Source organism: Sardina pilchardus, chromosome 8 (genome assembly GCF_963854185.1).
Source record: "Sardina pilchardus chromosome 8, fSarPil1.1, whole genome shotgun sequence".
In the NCBI taxonomy this organism is placed as follows: domain Eukaryota; kingdom Metazoa; phylum Chordata; class Actinopteri; order Clupeiformes; family Clupeidae; genus Sardina; species Sardina pilchardus.
Window position 1 is genome coordinate 18,260,935 of NC_085001.1, and position 19,856 is coordinate 18,280,790.

A 19,856-nucleotide genomic window follows, 5' to 3' on the forward strand; every position below is an offset into this window, starting at 1 on the left:
CGTGAGGGATGAGGAGCGATTGTGAAAGAGCCGAGCATAACGACTATTTCATGGTGGGTGCGTACTATTTACCTTGCCTCGCCATAGCGGAGCATTTATGATATTTTTTTTGTGCTTAAGGAAGACAGTAGTGGGGGAAAAAACGAGAAATGCATCGGGTGAAAAATACTATTTTTCTGCTAGTTTTGTCACTCGCCCTCCCTGCCGTCTTATGAAATTGCATGAGTGGTGGAGGGTGCTATACAGCGGCCGTCCTGCCCACTTTAAACAAGATATTGCTTTTGAAGATGACAAGCCTGAAATGATGCATGGCCTTTATGAAATGATTAGAACCAAGTAGCTGTGGCGTGATGGAGGGCTCTTGCAATCTCTCGTGGTAAACCAGCTGGAAACTGAATTAAAAAATGCCTTCAGAATGCATAGGTGGATATACTGGCCTTGCGTCTTGGAGAGCCACTCTGTTCCTGATGTCTTCACAGAAGAGACTGATTAACAATCAGTCGTTTCTCCATGATTGTCCCAAATTAATGATCCACTTGTGTGTAACTTATAGTACACTACACTGCACACACAATACAGAACAGTTTCCACATAACAGAAAACTCATACATGTTGTGTACATTCTACTGCATGTGTTTATTGTAGCCTGTTCAACATTGCTGTAAAGGATTTTGATTGTTTCTTTTAGAGATATACTGGCTTGTCTCAGTATACCTTTAAACCTTTAAAGTGTATTAAGAGCTGGGGGAGCTTATACTTCTCTATCTATTCACATAGTTGAATCAAGTCTTACAACTGAAATTGATTCAACTGACAACTGGAATCTCTAGTGGTTGAAACTATCTCATTTGTTGTACATTACTGGTTACAATCCAGGAATACTGCTCACTCATTAGTAATGAGCTGCGGGGACAACCTACCTACTGTATAACATTGCCATGTTTTCTCTTTGGCCATTGTTTGACCCTTAGCCTCTCATCAAGTCTGCACATGCGTGTATAGGGTGAAAACATTTTTTTTACTTTATGAGTACCTGCTGGGCATGTCATGATGGGAACCCAAGTACAGCAAAAGAGTCAAGAAAACAGGACCAAAGTGCATTAACAAAAATCTATAGCCACACACAGGTGAAAGTACAGATAGAAACTTTCAGAAGTAAAAGTACAGTTGCAAGCAACCAAAGGTATAAATAAAAGCATGATTTATTTTTAGAGTGCTGAACCCTTGGCATGACTTCAGAAAAGCATACAGCAATGTGGAGGTTCTTGCTGAGCTTGATAAATTGGAAAGCTTTCAGTGGTCGCTGAAGACCTGCTATCCTGTGGGTGGACTTTAATGATTACAGCGTTAGGCTTGAATCCTGTAGGAGTTAGGAGTTGGTAAGTGGAAGCACAACAAAGACATTTAATTTGCTCTCCCTCTCGGTGTCAACAACCAAAGGCATCCTCGCCCATGGTTACAAAAATGGAACATTGTTCATGGTAGCCACGAGGTGCAGTGCCACAGAAAAAACACACAACCGTACTGATGGAAATTCTGCAGTAAAAAAGAATCGGTTTTGTAAAATGTTTTCTTTTCAGGGGAAAATGTGTTTGAACAGGAAAAAAAAAAGCATAACACTTTTCAAAACCAATGTCATCTAAAGCATAAAAACGTTCTTTTTTTATTGTCATTATTATTACTGAGGTACTGATAACCGCTTAAGTTTTACAACATACTATTATAAGACATCTTTACATTTATTTATATTTATATTCAGATTTAATTAATTTAAAAGTATTGTACATGCTTAAGGGGTTCACATTCCCCAGTCAAATGTAGCATAATGACTGAAAAAGGCACATGATTCCACCGGTGACCATATATGATTCTCATCTGTGCATAAGCAATAAAGTCAGGAAAATAAAAAAAGAAACAATGAAAAGAACAAAAAAGAGAAGAGGCTACTAGTTTCAATCTCGAGGGAGCTGGATCTTGATAGGATTATCTTCATGTTAGCACTTCGGATATAGTTGACTCTCCAGATGATTTTTTTTATTTATAGTTGACATGGTGACTTAACAGAGTTTTCTTTTTTCTTTTTTCTTAAAAACCCACCTTGACATGGCCCTTGTGATCACAGCACGCACACGGCCCTAACACAATTCAATAGAAGCCTGTAAAACACAAGTCCAACCTTTCATCTGTTTGCACTTTGCATGTCTTGCAGGTGAGCATAAGAAAGGTTGCGCATGGCAAAAACCTGCTGTTTGCACTCTGATCCACCTCTGTGGGACCCGTGGCGCCTTTGAAAATGTGTTTATTGATCGCGTTTTAGACTCAGTCTTTCAAAAGCACTTTGTCTCAGGCAAAGTAGTGTTTGTAGTCTGTGGAGATCCACACACATTCTTCATTTGAGTCAATCATTCATAGTGTGTCTTTAAAAAACAGGAGAAAAATCAGAGGTTCATTATTGTTCGTGATAATGTCATCAACAATGTTCTTCTTGGGGATGACCACTCAGTGTCTTGGATGCTTAATCCAGTTGCGGATCATCCACTTCTGTCCAGAGCATCGCTGGACCACTAGCCGCAAGCCGAAGTTGGCATCTTTGGCCATTTCTACTTCCAGACAACGTCCAGTATCTCTGCTTATGATAGGGCCATTCTAAGGGGGAAAAGAAAAAGATAAACTTGGAGAAATGACTAAGATAAAAAAAAAAACAACACTTGTGAATGAAAATGCCTCTAAGCCAAATACTTAAAAGTCCTGTCATGTCTGCCCTCGGATAATTTTACACTACATTCTTATTTCATGGTTGAATGGATCTAAAGGTTTGCCCTGCAAATTTCAGTCAACATCATTAGCATCCATATCATGCCACAGGCAATTCTTTGTTGTTACTACCGCAGGAGAGATACATTTGCGTTATTGATAAAAACCCTAAGAGTATATAGCTGAAGACAGATCTGCTAAAAGATGTGTCATTATCATCAACATAGATAGCACATTCTGAGATAAGAGCCTGCAATTACACGCGGGCAGGAACCACTGGAGATGGGAAAATAGCCTTCTAATCTGCCTCCGATATGGCACATCATGATTTTTTACACTGTGAGCACAGTTATTCAGAACCAAATCCAACTGAGCCTGTGTGTCTATGTGAAGTCTATGACTATCATATGCTTTCAATTAGTGGTTTCTTTTTGAATTTTTTTTTTTGCCAATTTGGGCTCTCTTTGCTATGGCTTTGTCAAAGCAATTTGGAGAATAACAAGGGTAGGTACACAGGATGTTTCGACAGTACAGACTACAGAGGATATTTTGGTCATACTATTACACTCCAGTGTGGTAATAGTAGTAGTGGTATTAGTAGTGGTGGTAGGTAGTAGTCGTAATAGCAATAATAGTCGTAGTAGTAGAAGTACTAGTAGCAGTTATAGCCTAGTTGTAGCCTAGTAGTAGTAGCAGCAACAGCAATAGTAGTAGTGGTAGTAGTAGTAGTAATAGTAGTAGTATCAGTCATAGTAGTAGTAGTAGTGACAGCAGTTATAGTAGCAGCAGCACTAGTAGTAGTAGTAGTAGTAGTAGTAGTATAGTAGTAGTAGTGGTAGTATTCTGGGTGTTCCTTGGTGCACTTAAATGCTTTTTGCACTTATCCTGCCCCTCTACAACCCCAAACCCCCTCCATATGCACAAGAGGCGAAGGAACTGACTAATTTCACTGCATTCTTCTTTACTTTAGTAATGATATGCATGTGATAAATACAACTCCTTGTATCCTTGTATCCTTGGAGTAGTAGTGGTAGTAGTAGTTATAATAGTAGTATTAGTAGTAGTAGCAGTTGCAGTAGTAGTAATAGTAATAGTAGCAGTAGTAGTAGTAGTAGTAGTAGTAGTTGGAGTCGTAGTAACAGTAGTAGTAGTATTAATAGTAGTACTAAATACCTGTGTGAAATCCCACAGTCGCTGGGAGGTGCGAGACACGGCGTCACATTTCTTCAGACTTGGAGTGCGGCTCCTCCCGTCGTCCACCAGACACTTGGTGTCGGGCAGGAAGGTGGTGGATCCCAGCGGCCCCAGCTGCAGCAGGCCTTCAGTGGAGTACCGCGCCAACTACAGGCACAAGCACATGGGGATCATGCCACAGTTGCATCGCTTTCAGAAAGGCAACACTGTCATTGGCTCATAAAAGTGGATACAGTATGTAATAATGTGGCAAATGAGTCTGTAGTCAAGTATTTAGTAAGGCACAATCAAGGCAGAAAAACAATTTGAAAATAAGTTTATACTACACTGATTGAAGTAACAGACATGAAATACGTTCTTCCTTTTCTCTGAGAGAATGCCTTGAGGTTTGTATTTGAATAGAAAAGGAAAAAAGATCCTCTGCATCTCAGCAGACATGATCCTTAATATTTAATTTGCTGAATGAGAGCAATGAAATCTATGGGTATCCATTACATAAGGATACAGCTGTGATGTGCTCAATTATTCATGATCATAGTACTCCCAGCGAAATGAGAGGTGCACAGACAGAGACTCTCACACAGGCCTCTAGGATCGTGAATGGTGAAATTCGCATCTCTCGTTCATTGTTTAGAAGTCAGTCACTTAATTGGAGGTAATTGTCCTACTTGTGGGGCTAAATGGCTGATGCTAGAGACAAAAACAATGGATTGTGCATGACTGGCTGCTTGCATCTGCTCAGAGTTTCTTTTGCTTGGAGTCAGTCAACCAGCCAGGGAACTCATAAATACTGTATGATGCCGAAAATCACAATGGAAACAGAATTTTCTGTACAAACTACAACTGGGTTGCACTATAATTTTACAAAACCATTCATGGGATTTTTAAGATATATAGCATATTTCAGACTATAGACCCTTTCCAAGAGGGTTTCCAGTTGAAATGTTCAAAACCAATGCAGATACTTTGAAATTAACATGAATTGGAATTTAGCATAATGCTCTAATGTCGACTTTAAACTTGTTTTTCTTAAAAAATATATATATTTGTTTGTCCCCAAGTTCCCATAAGCTCAGTGTTGTTTTCTGTGCCACCGCTAATGCCTTAGGAGCACACATGTTTGTTTATGCTGTTGAAAGAGTATAGTTCAACAATATTTCACTGATCCTTGTTTCTGCTCTGGCTTGTCCAATATATTGTGTTCAGGCTTCCGGCCCTTTTATTTCATAATGGCTGCACAGTGGTGTGATGATGAGAAGGCAACAGTTGCGCTGCTCATTTTAAGAGAACCCATGGCCGGTAATCCTCCTATGCTTTACCACTTAGTGACAGCGCTGCGCAGTGCTGCTCTCTGAGATTACACGCTCGCTCCCAGCCAGGCCTAGAGAGTTCGCACGCGCCAAACACATGTTCCTTGGGGGGGTGGGGGGAGAAGAGCAGACCACCGGTGGAACGCGCCAGAGTGTGAACAATTTAAAGCAGGCGATCTGCTGAGATTTGAGGAGGGAGGGGGCTCTTAGCATGAGTGGTGCGGGCAGCACACAGGAGCTCCAGACACCGGGAGCACGCTTACTGCATTTCTCAGATTCCTCACGGCTTTCTGAGAGAGCTACTGGAAGTCTACAGAACTGGTGGTCTTGACAAAAGGAACACGGGACAAGATAGAAAGCCTTTAGATTGGTACACATTCTTTTCATACTGTGTGTACAGATACCCCTCAAACAATGTTCTCAGACATAATTTTGTCTGTATTTTGAGCAATTGTAATGTGACAAAAAAAAGGCCGTATAAAACAAAATATTTTCTTTTTTGGCGCAAGGCAATTTTAGTCATTACTCTGGTGCAGCGACATAATGACTCAGAATTCATTTCAATTCCTTTATTTGCCAGGGGGGGACTAGATTGGAGCCTTAGTGGGGAATTACTCCATACTGCAGTGAACAGTAAAAACAGATCTGATAAACAATCCCAGTGTCTCATCCAGAGACCTCATGTGGAGGACAATATCCAAGGTTTGAGCAATTTATTCAAACCTTTTCAATATCTGCCTCGAACATCGTCTTGGCAATCAAAAAAACATACCACCCTGTCTTTGTAAATGATACTTCACTAGTTGGCATGGCAATGATAATGCCTTAAAATACCCTCACTTTTCAGATGTATTTGCAAAATGAATTGTATGGCCACTGTTAAAAGCACGGCACAAGTGTCCTTTGATGAGAGTGAGGCAGGGGACATCATGGAGGAGGGGAGAGGAGGTGACTGACCTGAGAGGACATGCCATGGCAAGGGTAAAGTATGGCCTTGTCGTCATCTTCAGATCCCTGGTCCAAGCAATATCCACTCGCTTTACTGTTTCTCACCTGGACACGCACGGATAGGCACGGACACGCATGCACACACACACACACACACACACACACACACAGAAACACAGACACACGTGTTTACGCACACAGACATATAGAAATTCACAGTATAAGACCTGGTGTGGGATATGAATTATAGATTACACCCAGCTTTGAGAATACATAGCTTTCTAAAGGGAATCTCAGAATATCTGAAGGCTCACCCTCTTTCACTTGGAACAAGACTATCGAACATCATGCCTGTACTTCAAACCCCCTAATACTGGAAATGTAAATGGCACAAGCCACCCTACACCAAACAAATATTGAGACGAGCACTGTTGTTTTGCTGTGATGTAGAGTTCTCTTTGTCGTCCATCCTCCACCGTTTCCTATATCTCACGATGCTGTTGCTCGGCTTCCTATGCGGCCAGATGGAGATATGCTGCCTATGATTTCAGATGGCTCACTCTGCGATGGTACGGCCAACACTCAGCATTATACTGCACTTGGTTCTGCCATGACAGATGATGAGGGGAGAAGAGAGCCATTTTCTCCGGCAGTTTCAATATGGCAGCGTGCGAGTCGCTGACTGTCTTGTGGCCAGTCTGCTGGTTTGAAATAGTGCCATCTAAATGTGCTATGCTTCAAGGAATCCATTTGCAAGATGCCCAAGCAGAACATCCATACAAAACTGTCTGTAAAAGATTGTAATGCTTGTTCAATCCATACTTTAATTTTGATTTATCCACACAATACTTTTGGGAGGGTTATTGATTTTTTCTCCCCTCTATTGTGGAAATCAATAAGGAAACTCTCCCTTTTTCTGCAATGCCTCCAAATGCAATTGGACCTCTTTGGTTGATTTTCCTCTCATAATGTCGATGCTCTGCAGTATTGAGAAACTAGTTAAGATAAGTTATTAAATACTTTATCTGTTCATACTGAATTTACTTAAACCATGTATATCCAAAAGCGATGTTTCAGTTGAAACTAATCCTTCATCTTTTCAAATCTTTTTAAAACCAGCCATGTGTATAATGAGAATTATTTGACAATAAGTCTCATCACATAGATGTTATAAAAGCCAAAGTGGACTCACCTCCCCATAGGTAATTGTGTTGTTGTAGATTCTCATCTCAGGATACACGTGCTCCAAGTACCAGCGGAAGCTTCGGCATTTGAGCTTCTTCCTCAAGGCCATCCGCTCCGACACGTCCCCGAAATCCACCCCTGGGTTCTGCAGAGGGTAGGAATTTTTTTTTTACAGTCGTGACACTCATGAAACCGGAAAGGGGAAGTCTCCCGGCAGTATAGGAATGCCGGGGGAGAACTGAGGGGAACCGGGCCAGGAAGGACGGAAAAGAGAAAAGTATTCGTCTTTCCGCACAGGAAACCGGCGTGTCAGTCACCAGGGACCCTTATTGTTCTTTCATTAGGCGTAATACAATGCTGTGCAAATTCTAATCAGCTGTTTAATTATGAGCGTTCACGGCCCTGTTGGCTCTGAGAGAGAGAGAGGGAGAGAGAGGGACAGAGAGAGAGAGAGAGAGAGAGAGAGAGATTGAGAGAGGGGGAGAGAGTGGCTTCCCAGATTGATGTGGGGAATATGTAATAACTGCGATACTTCAGTGAGCCAGACTCCCCTGACACGAGACGCCTCATTTGGAGACACTCTGTTTCAACACCCTCTGCAAACATGCACAATCCACAGCTGAATATCAACAATAGGACGCTACACAGATAGGAATTAGAGCACACATTCATTAATGAGATGTGCCTTGAACATAAAGAGGGGAAAACACTAATCCACTAGCGATCATAAAGAGGGTATAGATTGACATGCGCATTTGCATTCAGATAGTGATCACTCACTATATTAGGGGTTGGCTATAGAGGCCTTTACCAGAATGCATAAGCAGACTGGCTATACCAAGTCAAAGTGCACCCACTTTCAAAATGTATCAAAGTCATTAAAAGTGACTGAAAAGGTGTTGTCAGAAGAACTAAACCAAATACACTCTCAAAGGAGGAACTGATATGCTGAAGAAGCATATAATTCATTTTTCATACATTAAATCTTTTTTCATGTCAGAGGCAGTGGGTTTGACTAATGTTGCACTACCATAGGCACTTCAAAGCTTTTTTTGTCAAAACTGATTTCAGGAGGCTTTGAGTGATTACTTCATCCAATAGCCTGTCTTTCCAACACTTTCCTGCTGTGTAGAGGGGTGTGATGATGGTGTGACAATGGGGGAGGACTTACATTTAAGTTTTCTCTTTCTGTGTCTTCGTTGTCAATGTAATATTATTATTCTTTTTGAGCACTTCAAAACAGTTGAATTCCTCTCTAACCAAACATCCATACATTAATGACAAATGGAGTCCTCAAGGCGAACACTCACATTCATTGGTATGTTCCAGGCCATGTAGACGTGTGACTTGTACTCATCCATCCAGACCTCTGCGGCCCTCAGAGCGTTCCTTTTGGCATAGTAGTCAATGTCGTTATTATATGGCTTCTTGGTGCGTTCGATATGGGCCACACGAGCACAGGGCAGGACTTCCATACTCCCTCCACACTGCCATACCTGTAAGGAGAACCACAAACACATCAATAACCCCCTCAGCATAAACTGACACCAGACACATTATTCATTTGAATACCAGAAGAAAAAATGTAATTGGAATACTATTAGAGCATTAGTGTCTATGGTCTGATGGGGAGACTCTTTTGCTGCTGTGGCAATTAAGAGTTACGATTGTGTACTGTATATTTGCTGAAACAGCGTGAGCGAACAGAGTGATGAATGAGGTTGTTGTGAACGAGGCCATAAATATGTGAATCCCTGCAGAGACTGGTGACACAGAATTACCCTGACACAGAAAATGTTGTGCTTGCTCGTGCGTCAGGGATTCGCATAAAATAGGAAGTGAATGCGTGTCATCCTTTAAAAATAGAGAGGAAGTAAGCAGGTGGCATCAGTTGTTCAAATTTGCAATGGTGTTAATTTGAGTTCTGTGGTCAACAAGCTCACAGTTTGTGTTAGTGTTGTCCCCTAGAATGACGGTATGCTATTTTTTCACCTATATCACACCTATTCAGTTTGTGCTATGGAGCAGGGATGTGTACAGGCTCTTGTCCTCCAAGCATCTATCTCCCATCTTTTGTATTAATTAATCTAAACAGACTAAATATGAATCAAACATGAATTTTTAACCAACTTATTCATGTGAATCAATTTCACCAAAGTGGACTGCAGCACCCTTTTCATTTATCTAAGGGACGAGGTCAGCTGTGAGCCAATGAGTTGTAAAAATCATTGCAGTAACTGAATGAAAAATCAAACGAAATATTTAGATAAGGGAAATGAGTGCTGTGGGGCTGGTAGACCTCTGAAGAAAGTAATTAAATTGGACATGGATTCCCAACCTTCAAGATGTATTGGCAATATGTACTCCGTGTGCATTCTAACAAAACTCGCATTAGGAGAGCCTCGTTATCACCAGTGATATAAACCCAATGTAGCATCAATGTGCTGCATATTGGTTTAATTGAATTGCTCAAGAGGCTGTTAAGCATTTCCTCTTAATGAGAATAATTTCTGTCATGAATTTTAAACAGGACTTTCATGCAACTATACAATAATTGGCAACACCTGACTGTCCAAATGCAAGCTATCTTAAATAGGGCTGACTCTAGGCGCAAGCACAAAAAAACCCCTTTTTATGTCACTTGACATTTAGACAGACAGTATATGATGAAAAGTCATTGAAAACTCCTGTCTGATTGCATTGGATTTGATCAAGCACTGCACATGTTTAAGACTTAATTCACATCGTGACTTTTCTTCATGACGGAACAAAGAAGCACAATTTAGCCATGCTGGAGCTTGTATGCGGTTTGGTGAAAAGAGCAGGCGACTATTTAAAAGGTCAAAGCAGATTAATTGATTAAAACAGGTGTATTTTATACACAATACAATACTTCAAGTGCCCCTACCCTCCACAGTCCTAAGGGTCATGATTAACATATTCTAACCTTTTCCAGTTTATTCTCAAAACACATTTTTACAAAAATCCATTATCAAATCGTCTGCTCTAACCAATTCTTTCCTGTCTAATTTTAATTGAATTTTGCCCTTTTCTTGTGTCTTTGGCCTCTTGCTAAAGATAACCACAACACAATATCTGTTTGATAAAATACCATTTTATGCTGCTACTGGTCTATCCAGCAAATAGTGACAATACATGTTTTTTTTTTTATTCCAATGTGGCTTTTTCCATGATGAATCACATTCTTATTCACCCCTAACATATTCCAGTTACCTACGCTCTGAGAATAACAATATTAATAATAATATTAATTATAATACATTTGATTTACACCTTTCATGTCACCCAAGGTCAAAATTCTAAACTGCAGAGGGAGTTTTAGACGTCAGGTGAAGTCATTTTTATGGAATAGAGTAAATTAGCTTTTTAAATATAGATGAATTATTTTATGAGATCTGTGATTTTTTTGTTTTTTAGAATTCTCCCAATATTGGATGATTCTGTGTTATATGTTATTCTTTTGTTCTGTAATATGTCTTATATGTGTATCAACCACCAAGGACCATGTTGGAAATAAGTGCTCACACTTTAACATGCCATCCTTTGGATTATGTTGTCTGTCTAATCCAAAATAAATCAAATCAAAAAAAAAAAATGGTAATTCACAAATATAAACATACAAACGCATTTACAAAATAAATAAATTAGTTAGTTAATAGTTAATGCAGGATGTATCAAAAGCACTGACTAGGACTTATGCACTGCGCTAAGTGAGGGCTGGATGTAATCTTGCAATGTTCCCTAGTTGAAAAAAGGCACGGTAAGAAATATTGTTGATGTGTGTATTGTAGAGTCTAATACTACACAAGGCACATGAACGGAGAAAAGCAAGGCATGGTACAGTCATATATGAAGACAGGATACAGCCAGGCAATGATCACAGCAGGAGTAAAAAATGCAGGCTTCGTAGACATGTAAAGCTGGGTGTCATCTGCATTGCATAGCAGTGAAACTGAACACCATGTTGTCAAAGGATACTGTCAAGTGGGAGAAGATACTGTAGATAATGAATAGCAGAGGCCCCAGAACAGAGCCCTGAGGAATGCCGTTTGTAACAGTAGAGCACTATGACTTGCAGCTCATTATTTCTACAAATTGTGTCCTGTTTGCGAGGTACTGAAGGAAATGAACCAAGAATGGACACTGATTGCTGTAGTCTGCCTGTGTGTGTTCTGTAGTTTCTGTGTCCAGGTCCCGTCTCCTCCTTAGGTGCCGGGAATTGAGTTCCTGGCTGGGCTGATTGGGCAGCCATTAAGAGGCCTGAGATTACATGAAGACAAGGCAATTGTGCCAGACAGCAGATTCATGGTTATGGGAATCAGGGATGTGTTGCATGTTGTGGTGAAGTAAATGTTTACTGGGTGTTCCTCATGGCTTTTGTCATTTGTTGTTGCAGCAGTGCTGTGTGTCCAGACAGATGAGCGGTCTGTGTATGACGACATTGGCAATTATACTCCTTATCTGGAGGGTGTTTGTGTGTTTGGTTTTACTTTTAATTTTATTTTCCTCATACTTACTAGATACTGAGCAGCGTTTTGCCCCCTTTTTCGTTTGACATTTTATTTTGATTTACAAATAAACCATTTATGTCATACCTTTACATCTTTGTTTTGAGCTGGCTTTTTCTTAAACAAAAAGGATAAGTATGGACAGAAGTCCAGCATCAGCTATGCAGAGATTATTGGTTATCATAGGCAGTTTGTGTTATTTGGGGCAAAATCCAGAATGAAATGGCTAAAACAGTACCTTCTCAAGGACTTTGGAGATGCATGACAGATTGGCTAAGGGTAAATAATTATTGAAGTCATCAGGAATTAGTCCAACAGGATCCCACTGACAGGTGGAGGAATTGCACTTAGTGATGAGATCAGTAAGGCAACTTTGAGCTTAGAGACTGAATTCACTAAATGCATTGATTTGTGGTGGGCCCAGAATATTCTTTTAGTTAAATAATTTAGCACATCAATGGTTGGTGAGTTTTCTGCTGAAAAGATTCAGGAAGAAGTAGAAAGCACCCGCACACTGTCATCTGTAGCCATTTATTGCAATGTTTCGGTCAGATGACCATCTTCAGGCAATTTTCCTGAGGATGGTCATCTGATCGAACAGTGTGCGGGAGCTTTCTTCTTCTCCGACACACCCGTCCCAAAGAGGTGCGCAAAAACACAACTTTTTCAAAAAAAATTCAGGAAGAAATTAAAGTACAACAGAGAGTTTCTGAAGGATGGTGTTATCAGGTGGTTTAAAGGACAACTCCAGTCTAAGAACAATCTATGATCTACTTTGGATGATAACAAATGTAAACTTTCGTTAGGGAACAAAGCAATGTTAAATTAGGGCATTTTTTTTAGTAAGACTGAAATATGCATTTATAACTAAATAGCATAGCACAGCTTTTGGGGTAGTTTCGCTATGTCAAAGTAAATCACTCTTTTAAACCATTAACTCTGCCTTTGTAAGTGCAAAGAGGTATTCTTCTTCAGAATTACTATAGCCTACAGTATGTCACTTGGATCCTTTAAGGCTTTTTCTAAACTCTGGTACAAAGTCATCTTGATCTTGCTCTTCTTGTCAATACTGGTAATCATTACAATGTTGATAATATGAATTAACACATGATCATTTAATCACCCTCTAAATTTCTGTCTTCCGTCTCCGATGGAAAAAAAAGCCTTTGTAACATTTTTGCGTACTGCACCCCAACAAACCCAAGTGGTAATGATTTGACCTTTGCTACACTAGCAAGAGCGAGCCCTGGCGCTTCTGAGGGAAAACAGGTGGTGCACAGCAGCCGGCTGCCACCTTGTGTACATCACGTTCCTGGATGTCTTATCCCGTTGTCTTCCCTCTATCTTTTGAGGTCCCTGCCAGGGCATTAGCAAAACAAATCAGACCAAATTGCTTGCTTTCCTTGGACACAAAAGAGATAATGATGAACTGATGATAGCACCAGCGCCAACTGGAAAACACATTTGCATCAAGCCGTGCGGAAATTGCCACGATGATGATTCCACCAAATTGCAAATAATTGATCTGCAACTGCAAGAGTTGACTATTTGAATTTGTGCTGTTGAGACGGTGTGTTAAATACTGTCTACTTTTTCATATTCATACATATGTGAGTCCATTTGTATAATTGGGTCTACTGCACCCACCTAATATCATAACAGCACCATCATAGACTTTAGACATTATCAGTATGCCAGTATTTCACTGTTGTTCTATTATGGGTATTTGTATGCCAAGGTCAAGTGAAAGTGAATTTTAGTGAAAAAGTGTCATAGGTCCAACAGTTTCTCCTTCATGAACGAATGTTTGTAAATATGCCTCATGTACAGAATTGTCTAACATGCAGAGTCACTTTCTTTCCACTATCCTCTAACTCATCTGTCTCGAAGTACAGAGTATAGACACAAAAAACAAGACCTTCTTCAGTACCACAAGTTCAGCTGCTTGTGCATCTAATCCACATACTGTATCTGCATACTGATTTGTAGGCCTATCCATAAGGCCTATCCATTAAGCCTTTTTAATGACAATGTATCCAACCGGAAAGAATTTTGGTAACACTTTATTTGGATAGGATTCAAGTTCAGTGTGCAAAATTGTTGTTTGACAATTACTCAACATGACCTTGAACTGTTAGTTAACAGTGTCTACAGATAGTTTGTTGATAATCCGACCATATCCAAGTAAAGTGTGACTAGAATTTAAACAAGAGTTTACATAGAGACATTAAATAATGGAAAAAACTAAATTTTGTAATAGACTGTGCCTGAATATTTTCATGTTTCAGTTGAAGTCAGTTGGCACACATTTTAGCTGGTTATTTGGATACAAGCATATCCCTAGTAAACAGACAGCATGTCTCACAGCAACTCCATGGTGAGCAATTTCAGTAATATCACTCCTCTGCCAGTAGGAATCTCCTTTAAACAACATTCACAAGCACTAATATGTCACAAAATGTCATAGCAACCGCATATATGGATGACAGAAATGTTTAACAGCATATGATATACACACACACACACACACACACACACAAAAAAAAAACGGAATAAAATCTAGTCTTGAGTGAGCCAAGGGAAACAGCCTCCATTCATCATACACAGCAGTCACTGCCATTCTTTAGAAGTATTGACTGCATCACACTGGTGACTGGATTATGACTTTTCAGCTCATATGCAGTTAGGCCATTACCCCTCCTCCCAGCGCAAACATCAGGAATAACATAATTGACTTTTCTATTGTACCCCCTCAGACATTTGAAAATCAATTCAGGTTTTCTAATTAGTATGCACATACTCTCCCTGCTGGGTTTGAAGACCCATAATGCCAGCACTATCCACTGAGGTAGAATGCAAAGTTGGCTGGCAATAAACCAGCAATGAATTATCTTCATCATCATTACGGTTAGTACTGTTATGATGCATTCTTCAACTCCCCATGTGCCGTAGAATTAATTAGCCGCTGTCACATTCCATCATGTGTATATTGAGTTGACTGTTGACATGAAGGAGACCGTACTACTCGTACATATTTCACAGTAAAATGCAGCAATGCGTTAGCATCGTTATTAATCCTAAGAACTGTGGAAACCATTGTCATCAAAATGGTTTATCCCAACATATTTGGATAAAGAGCACTCTTCTCTGTGCGCCACTAGATCGTAGCTTACAGGGAAGAGGCTTTTAGTAAACACTTCTCTATGGCTGCCATCCCCCAGAGAGGACTACTAAAACGGTGTAGAGCGGGAGCTGTAAACACATCTAGATTCTATCAACGATTCCAGCAACCCTGACGATTCCATAGATATAGTACATTCAGTTCACAGTTTCAGTAACAGAATATAGTTGGCCACATCATTTTCAGTTAGGTACTGTTTATACATACATTCATGTTTAATTCAGGAGGGAAAGGGAATTATACACCATCATTTTCATTTATGTTAAAACTGTCCATATATTCACATAATATATCTGACAGAGTGATGGGTATTTCAAAATCTCTCTTGGCACATCTTTCCTTTATTCAGTGCACTTTTCAGCAATCACATGATGTCACCCAGTATAAATACACTCACATGGCAATGAATAATGCATGAAGAAGACTGCTGTTCAAGTAAAGTTAGTTAATGGCTACCATACCTTTGAATCTGGGGAAAGTTCACAATCTGTTCTACATAATAAAGTAAAACATATAGGAATAAAGTAAGCAGTAACTAAACCCTGACTATTATTAAGCCAAGCAAATTGATTCGAGCTCTGTAAATAATGTATGGATGTACTGGGAAAAACAAGTGCTTAATCAATACTGAATGGCTTAACCTATTGTTGCCTTGCCCAAGAGTGATTGCAAACCAATGCAGTGTATCACAAAACACATCATTGTATGAACTTCAGCACAAATGCATTTTGGAAATATGAAGTCAAACATGATGTGAAAGTCAAACAAATTACAAAGTGAGATGACATTTTTGATACCTTCGCTATTCACTGAGAATAGTAACTAAGTCCTTGTGAAAATGCACTCACTCTATAATAATCAGTCTAGTCTTTCATGCATAATGCTTGTCCCCAGGACAAGCAACGAAAGGTCAATTTTCTTCAGTCTCTCCAAATTGGATTCATTTGTTTTTGATTTAAGCCGCTCCGTGTTTTCACCGGAGCCGCGCGCCACACAGTTAGCAGAATTTGTCATTAGCCTTGCGCTGGATATGGGTGTAATTTACGGAGGGTTGAAACGGCCTGCTACCACAGATGGTAGGAGCCTTAATATGTGTTTATAATGACAGGACAGTCCTCGCCTTTCTCCGAAGGTGACTGCCTGTAAACCGGAGGCGAGCATGACAGGGCGCATCAATTTCAGTTGTCGTATTGGAAAACTCATGAAGTTTTGTGACAACCTTGCTCACAAAGATGCAAAATAATCACATGTTATTTCCCCACAAGCTGATAGATAAAAAGGTTTAACAAGCCTTTTCAGGTTCTTGATAGTTTTTTTTCCAGATATACAGCAAACACACTAAAAAGCTAAATGTCTGGTCTATGAATGAACATGATGAAACTAAACCAACATAAGCTACAAAAAAACCCCAAAACATTCCTTTTTCCCTAATCACAATGCAATATTTCACATAGTTTTGAAGCCCTGGCTTTTTTTCCTCTTTTCTTTTTTAAAGATAAGTGCTGCAGTGCTTGGAGGAACAGAGCCAGGAATCTATTTACAGAAGCAGTTGCTAAGGTTGAAGAGCACAATAAATTATAAACACTCAATAACCTTTCACACTAGACTGCAACTTTCATTGGTTGCCTGTGAGGTGTTCTGAGGCAGCCCGGCGGTTGAGCGCAGCCTGGGCTAATTGTTAAACATGTTTGTGTCAATCATGCCTATCCCAACTGGCAATGTCTTGCGATTCCTCTCATGTGCAGCCACTGCCTGAACGGCTTCAAAAGAATAATTGTTCTGTTCAATGCAAAGAAATAAAAGGTATCTGACAACCTTTGTAAAAGAGGTGGAATTGCGCGTTTGGAAAAAAAAGAAATATTCTGCACTTGCTTAAAGTAAAGAAAATGGTCTTCTATGGCCTCATTTCAGGTTTGTTTATGTCACGTCTGTTCATTACAAGCTCGAAACCCATAGAAGGCTGCAGTCAAAATCTGAGGCCTCCTATAGAAATGGCCGTCAGCATGCACTGTTCCTTTTGTCTAAAGGCAACATTATGATTGATCATTTTTGTTGCTTTCATACAGTAAGGAACTATATTCCCTGGTGTAAAACTCATATTATCTGTTTGAAAGAGACTTGGAAGGACCATTGTTGCATGGGTCTCGAGTTGTTGTTTGATAATATACTTCTTAACTACACTCATTAATACATAAACAAGGCAAACAGGTCTATTGTGTACTGCTCTCATATACTACTCTTTCTTCCATGTCAGTCTTTCTCTTTGTCAGCACCAGCAAAGAGAGTATACGGCTATGCCAACAATTGTCGGTGCCACATTCTTCCTTCCTGAGGATGGTTGCTTATTACACGTAGTATTGCTTATTACACGTAGTGAAAGACATTTGGATGTGAATATATATATATATGCATAGTTTTAATGTTCCCTTCCTATCAAAACATCTGGGGGGGCGTATAAAACCATCTGCAGGGCCGGATCTGTCAAAGCCAAATCTTTGACACCCCTTGTATATGGCTACGTAAAGGATATGAAACATGGCCTGGACGACAGACACTACAGTATGTAGGTCTGCAGTCCAGGATGGAACACATTGACAATGAAAAGCCTTCACAGCACGACTTTGCCAACAGTATCATGAAGGTCAGTTGGAATGCATGATACCATGTTAGCAAGCTTTCATCAGAAAAACTGGGCTGTTGGTGGTGACTGGATGGGGGGTTTCTTTGGACATTTTCTAAAACAGTTAGTTCACGAGTTTTAGACCAGAACCTAATAATGCTGCTTTAAGGTTCATTTGCCTGCGACACCATCCAATAGAAACCCATCTAAATGATAACAAACACACTCAGTGGAACCGGTCTGTGTGGGTGCACAGGCATTCCTCTTGATTAAGCGAAACATTTCTCAAACTTAAACGGGCGCCGATTCCTCACCCTGCATTTACGCATGCGAAGCGTTAAATTCAACTTATGGAAGCCTTACTGCAGATTTACATTTCCAGAGCCTTGAAGTCTTTGAGCCAAGTGCACATTGTAGTTTAGCTTTAGAAAAAAAAAATCACATCCCTTCCAGCCACACATTTCTGACTGGGTGCAGTTAAACAGCTGTTTGTTGACCCTCCTAGCAGTCTAAAGCATTAACCCTCTTGAGCCTACAGCAGCCGGCTATACTGTAGTTTCATAAATCCCCCCTTATCCCCACTCCTTTTTTTCTGATGCACAGTAAACCTTCACAGACAAACCTCCAGAGGAACTCATGTTTGTAGAGGGAGATTAATCATAGGACTACTTACCCTCATGCCGAGCTCAATATTTTCACCCCCATAGACCTCCATGCCTGGATCAAGCAGGCCGATTTCCCCAAAGTATTCTCTGTCCACCACGAAGGAGCAGCCAATCATTGCTGGTGTCCTAGTTTCACAGACATGTTCACAATAAATAAATAAAAAATAACCGTCATGAGTGTCTGCAATGTTGGGCTGACTACAAAAAAAATAATAAAATGAAAATGTAAAGCCTTTTAAATAGTCTAAGTGTAATCCTTGGGCTTTTCTATATATAAAAGTCATTCACAAGCCATTAATAATCTCAACTGTGTATCCAGTAAAAGATTAAAATGGCCATAGGCTCGCCCACGGGCTAATTCTTGGGAATATGTTTGAAAAGACATGCCGTGCTATAGCCTACCATTTCTTCCTCCCTCTTTTGTTAAATTAATGATTTGCCATCATGGGTGGCAGACACATACAGTTATGAATGTTGTCATAGTTTTATATAGCCTGGGTGTTCCCATCCTGCCTTGCGCGGTGATTTCATTCACGGTGCTAAGGCAGTCTGGAAACTAACACCCACATTTTTGCCTGAGGTTGGCGACCAATCACAGAACAGGGGAGAAAGCAAGACCATGATGAGCTGAACTATGCACAGACGCATTTGATAGACATCCGTGGTGCCCAATAAGCGGATCTGGGCATTTTTTCAAATATGAGAAAATGAACGCCTGGTTGCTAGACCACGTGTCATTTGAGAAGTGGTAGGCGCTAGCCAGGCTAAGTTTTACAGTGAATTTCATACATTGTTTGACTATCATTCAGACAGCTTGAACATGACATAATATACTAATGATACATTTCTAGTCTATACAGTAGGCCGTCATAAATGCTAAATGAAAATTTTTCATTACGTTACATGTTAAATAGAAATTATACACCATACAGTAATTGACAACATTAATGCTACAGTATACTGGTGGTCTATCATCTGTATTCTGTAGAGAGAAAGAGCACAAATGCATGAGCCTAGGAAGATCATCTTGTGCTGAATATTGCTCCATCTCTCTGGCATTTCCTGGCAAATGCTGCCGTATCTTTTTCACATTTCCTCCAAAGGACACACTCATTCTTCTGCACCGTGTTGCGAATGAAACTCCTCTCCTCTCTCCCCCCCCTTCACCACCAGCCCAACTTAATGTCTGACAGAGACAGCATCCTCATTGCCAAAGCCCTGGGGAGGCCAGCAGCGGGGTCCTGGGCGAGGCAGATGTGCCGATCGGAGTATAGCACCACTCCAGGGGGAAGAGAATTTATCTGGAAACTACAGAGGATGATTCCGAGGCGGCACGCTGCGTCTGCCTCCTCCACAAGCCAACACGTGGAGTGAGGAGACATGACGCTATTGGTCTGAGGAGGAGGAGGAGGAGGAGGGGGAGGTGCTAGGAGGGGTGGGGGTGAAGGGGAGAGGAGAGGGGATGCCACG

General features: G+C 40.4%; 1 protein-coding gene across 1 annotated transcript in view; it reads right to left on the reverse strand.

The window, feature by feature from the left end:
• Nucleotides 1-1,630: 1,630 nt before the first annotated feature.
• The window catches only part of galnt9 (polypeptide N-acetylgalactosaminyltransferase 9), a 60,400-nt gene continuing 42,174 nt past the window's right edge, over nt 1,631-19,856 (reverse strand). Inside the window, exons 6-11 of the mRNA XM_062544032.1 lie at nt 18,395-18,512; nt 8,702-8,887; nt 7,399-7,536; nt 6,216-6,311; nt 3,928-4,095; nt 1,631-2,646 (exon numbers count right to left, since the gene is read on the reverse strand). Of these exons, the coding sequence (XP_062400016.1) occupies nt 2,500-2,646; nt 3,928-4,095; nt 6,216-6,311; nt 7,399-7,536; nt 8,702-8,887; nt 18,395-18,512 (853 nt within the window). The 3' untranslated portion in view covers nt 1,631-2,499. The remainder of the gene's footprint in view (nt 2,647-3,927; nt 4,096-6,215; nt 6,312-7,398; nt 7,537-8,701; nt 8,888-18,394; nt 18,513-19,856) is intronic.